Consider the following 3,069-nt stretch of genomic DNA (forward strand, 5'->3'; position numbering starts at 1 on the left):
CGATCAGCTAACAGTTAAGATACAATGTACTAATCGTATTAAGTTAACCTAATTAACCTTATATATAATAAATATAGAGACAAAACAATTTCAACTTGTATAGTACTTTCACCAAAAACAATTTATTAACCGAATGTTCATCGAGTCGAACTAATATACATTCATTTTTAATCACAGAATAAATAATTGCTTATTTATAATTACAATTTTATTTTTTTTGGTGGGAATATCCGGGAAGATAGGAGGGAATGGAGGATCATGATTCAATTTAAGATGGCCATGCCCACATGTCCATGCACCCATTTCCCATACACTCCCAATCAATTATAAAAATTGTGTCCCACTGCTTAACCCCACATGGGCCATGTCCAAACCCATCGACCGACATGACCCGGACCCGCACCACATGGGCTGCTTTGCGTTATTCCCATTTATTCAACTCTACTCCTTGCTTACCCTTTTTAGGCACTGTAACTATTGGAATGCAACTTTTTCTTCTCTACTTTCAGATTTAGAAGTTTTGAAATCGATTTTGTGTAGTATAGTAAATTAGTTTATCTTCAAAGAAGAATTATTGAATGTTTGTTCCAACTTAAAAAGTTCGACGGGACATATCAGTAAAGTGAGCATTTACGATCTAATAAGTTCAAAAAATTGACTTCGAAACTCGATCAAACATGTTTATAAAGGACGATAATAGATTCACCCAACAAAGAAGCAAATAATTTTGAAAGAGGAAAAAATCAATTCGACGTCGATTTCAATTCACGCTCAGGCCTATATGAAGAGTATAATCTAATTTCATTTTAATGTTGTGTGAATTTCACATCTGAATGAACTTATAAATAGAATAGCGTTCTAAAATTTTATTAATCACATCTAAATTTAAACTACCAAGTTTTTTTCCCCCCCCCCCCCCCTCAAATACACACCAAACCTTCTCTAATCTTTGCCCCTAGGGCACATCTCCAAGTAGTAAAAGAGGAGAATGGAGAAATCTAGCTTTGCTTGAGGCTGCTGCGTCAAGGGTTCGAATCCTAAAATATGAATTTGGCTCTTGGGTAAGTGCAAGTGTACAAGCAGCCTTCCACCCTGTACCCTTGTAGGCATAACCTACGATTTACCTCCCTCACGATACTCTAAGACAGGGATGGTGGGGGACCCTCTCTCTAAACAAAATGATTTGCCTACATTAATCAACTATATACAAATATAATACATTTCAACTCAAATAAACAATAAACGTGGGACCCACGCCCAACTAAATTGATTTTGATAATCAATCTAGAATCTAACACTCCTAAAACTGACACGTAAACTCACTCCACGCTACCCAAAGATCAAATCCTCACCGTTGATTACCGGACCACAGAATTGAATATCCGGTGGTTGTAATTGTCCCACCTTTGTCCCTCCTCAGACAACATTAGCCTTAAACATGTCACACATCTATCCAACACATATATCTATTATAAAATTTGCTGTCCCACTATTAATACGCTCCTGTACTCACGTTCTCTTCACGTCCACACATTATTATTAATCATGAGCGCGTGCGAAGTAAAGCGTGTGGGACCGTTGATTTTGATGCTATGAAATTCATGCACATGAAGAATAAATCACCCAAATACTGTCTACCTTTAATCTTCCTATAAAACTTCTCTCAATAATCCCATTCTCCACAACTCGCAAATTCTCCACCTGAAAATACAAACGGAAAACTCACCGGAAAAAATTTCAGAGATCGGAAATTGTTGAAAAAATGGCGTACGAGAATGATATGAATCTGAAGGCAACTGAGTTGAGATTAGGGTTACCAGGGACAATAGATGAATCTCAGATTAAAGAACCTTCTTTTCTAAAGAGTAATAACAAGAGATCTTCAGGTGATATGGATAATTCAGCTAATGAAGATGAATGTTCCCCTGTTCCAAAGTAAGTGTCTGTGTGAATAATTGTGTGTATATATGTGTATAAGTATTAAGTATAGTTCTTTAAGGGTATGGATTTTGATGGTGATTTATGATTTCAGGGCACAAGTTGTAGGGTGGCCGCCGGTGAGATCTTACCGGAAAAATGTTCTACAGCAACAGAAGAAGAATTTCGATTCCGACGTGCTCGGGATGTATGTGAAAGTAAGTATGGATGGAGCTCCTTATTTGAGGAAGATCGATATCAAGGTCTACAAGAACTACCCAGATCTACTCGTGGCCTTGGAGAACATGTTCAAATTCTCTATTGGTAAGAATGTCGAGTTTTTTCTTACTATCTTATAGAACTTTCTGTATACAGTATTGGTCACAACTTGACGGGATTTTAACTTTTTTTCTTATATATGTCAGGTGTGTACTCAGAGAGAGAAGGGTACAATGGATCTGAATATGCACCAACTTATGAAGATAAAGATGGGGATTGGATGTTAGTTGGAGATGTTCCATGGGATATGTTTGTTAATTCTTGCAAAAGGCTTAGAATAATGAAAGGATCTGAAGTCAAAGGACTCGGATGCTTGTAAAAGCTTTAGCTATAGAACTTGGATACAAATTTACAAAATGTTCAGTTTGGGTTCTCCAAGAACCGATCCAGATCGACTGTATACAGTTCATTGTGTTGTCAAGTACGGTTACCTAGTTACGTTAAGACACGAAATAGACCTACTACTTGTATAAATGAGAGAGATTCATGTTTTTTTTTTTTTGGAAAATTTGTCATATATTTATATGAGTAAACATGATACAATACAAGATTCAAAGAATACTTTGTGCAATTTATATGGTAAGGTTCGATAATATTTTTAAAATCTTATACATTGGCCGTGTTTAAAGGTTTAGAAGACTATCGATCAAGGAATATGAAGAATCCGAGCACCCATAATTATCTGTATCTTCTATGTTCTTGATATACTGAATAACATTAAAGAAGAAAAAAGAGTTGAAATCTTTATATATCATACTATTCAATTATGCGTTCCAACTACACATGAGATGCTTGAAGTTGCAAAAGAATGCAACATTGGAAGTCTTAAAATGTAAATCTCCGTATACATGAACATAAGTTAAAATCTAGTAT

The 3,069-nt window shown here is 35.7% G+C and overlaps 1 protein-coding gene across 1 annotated transcript; it reads left to right on the top strand.

Annotated features, from left to right (window-relative positions):
• The first annotated feature begins 1,653 nt into the window (after nucleotides 1-1,653).
• LOC111375553 (auxin-induced protein 22E-like) lies at nucleotides 1,654-2,755 on the top strand. The gene is made up of 3 exons (XM_022998392.1): nucleotides 1,654-1,935; nucleotides 2,033-2,241; nucleotides 2,343-2,755. Exons 1-3 carry the CDS (start codon nucleotides 1,763-1,765, stop codon nucleotides 2,513-2,515), a joined length of 555 nt encoding a protein of 184 aa, XP_022854160.1. The 5' UTR covers nucleotides 1,654-1,762; the 3' UTR covers nucleotides 2,516-2,755.
• Nucleotides 2,756-3,069: the final 314 nt, after the last annotated feature.

This window comes from Olea europaea, unplaced genomic scaffold, assembly GCF_002742605.1.
Source record: "Olea europaea var. sylvestris unplaced genomic scaffold, O_europaea_v1 scaffold1388, whole genome shotgun sequence".
Classification (NCBI taxonomy): Eukaryota; Viridiplantae; Streptophyta; class Magnoliopsida; order Lamiales; family Oleaceae; genus Olea; species Olea europaea.

Bases quoted from the DNA above. Each gene is read 5' to 3' on its own strand.
- LOC111375553 (XM_022998392.1), top strand. From the start codon at position 1,763: ATGGCGTACGAGAATGATATGAATCTGAAGGCAACTGAGTTGAGATTA. The intron at 1,936-2,032 runs GTAAGTGTCTGT...TTATGATTTCAG, and splicing joins GAATGTTCCCCTGTTCCAAA to GGCACAAGTTGTAGGGTGGC. The intron at 2,242-2,342 runs GTAAGAATGTCG...TATATATGTCAG, and splicing joins CATGTTCAAATTCTCTATTG to GTGTGTACTCAGAGAGAGAA.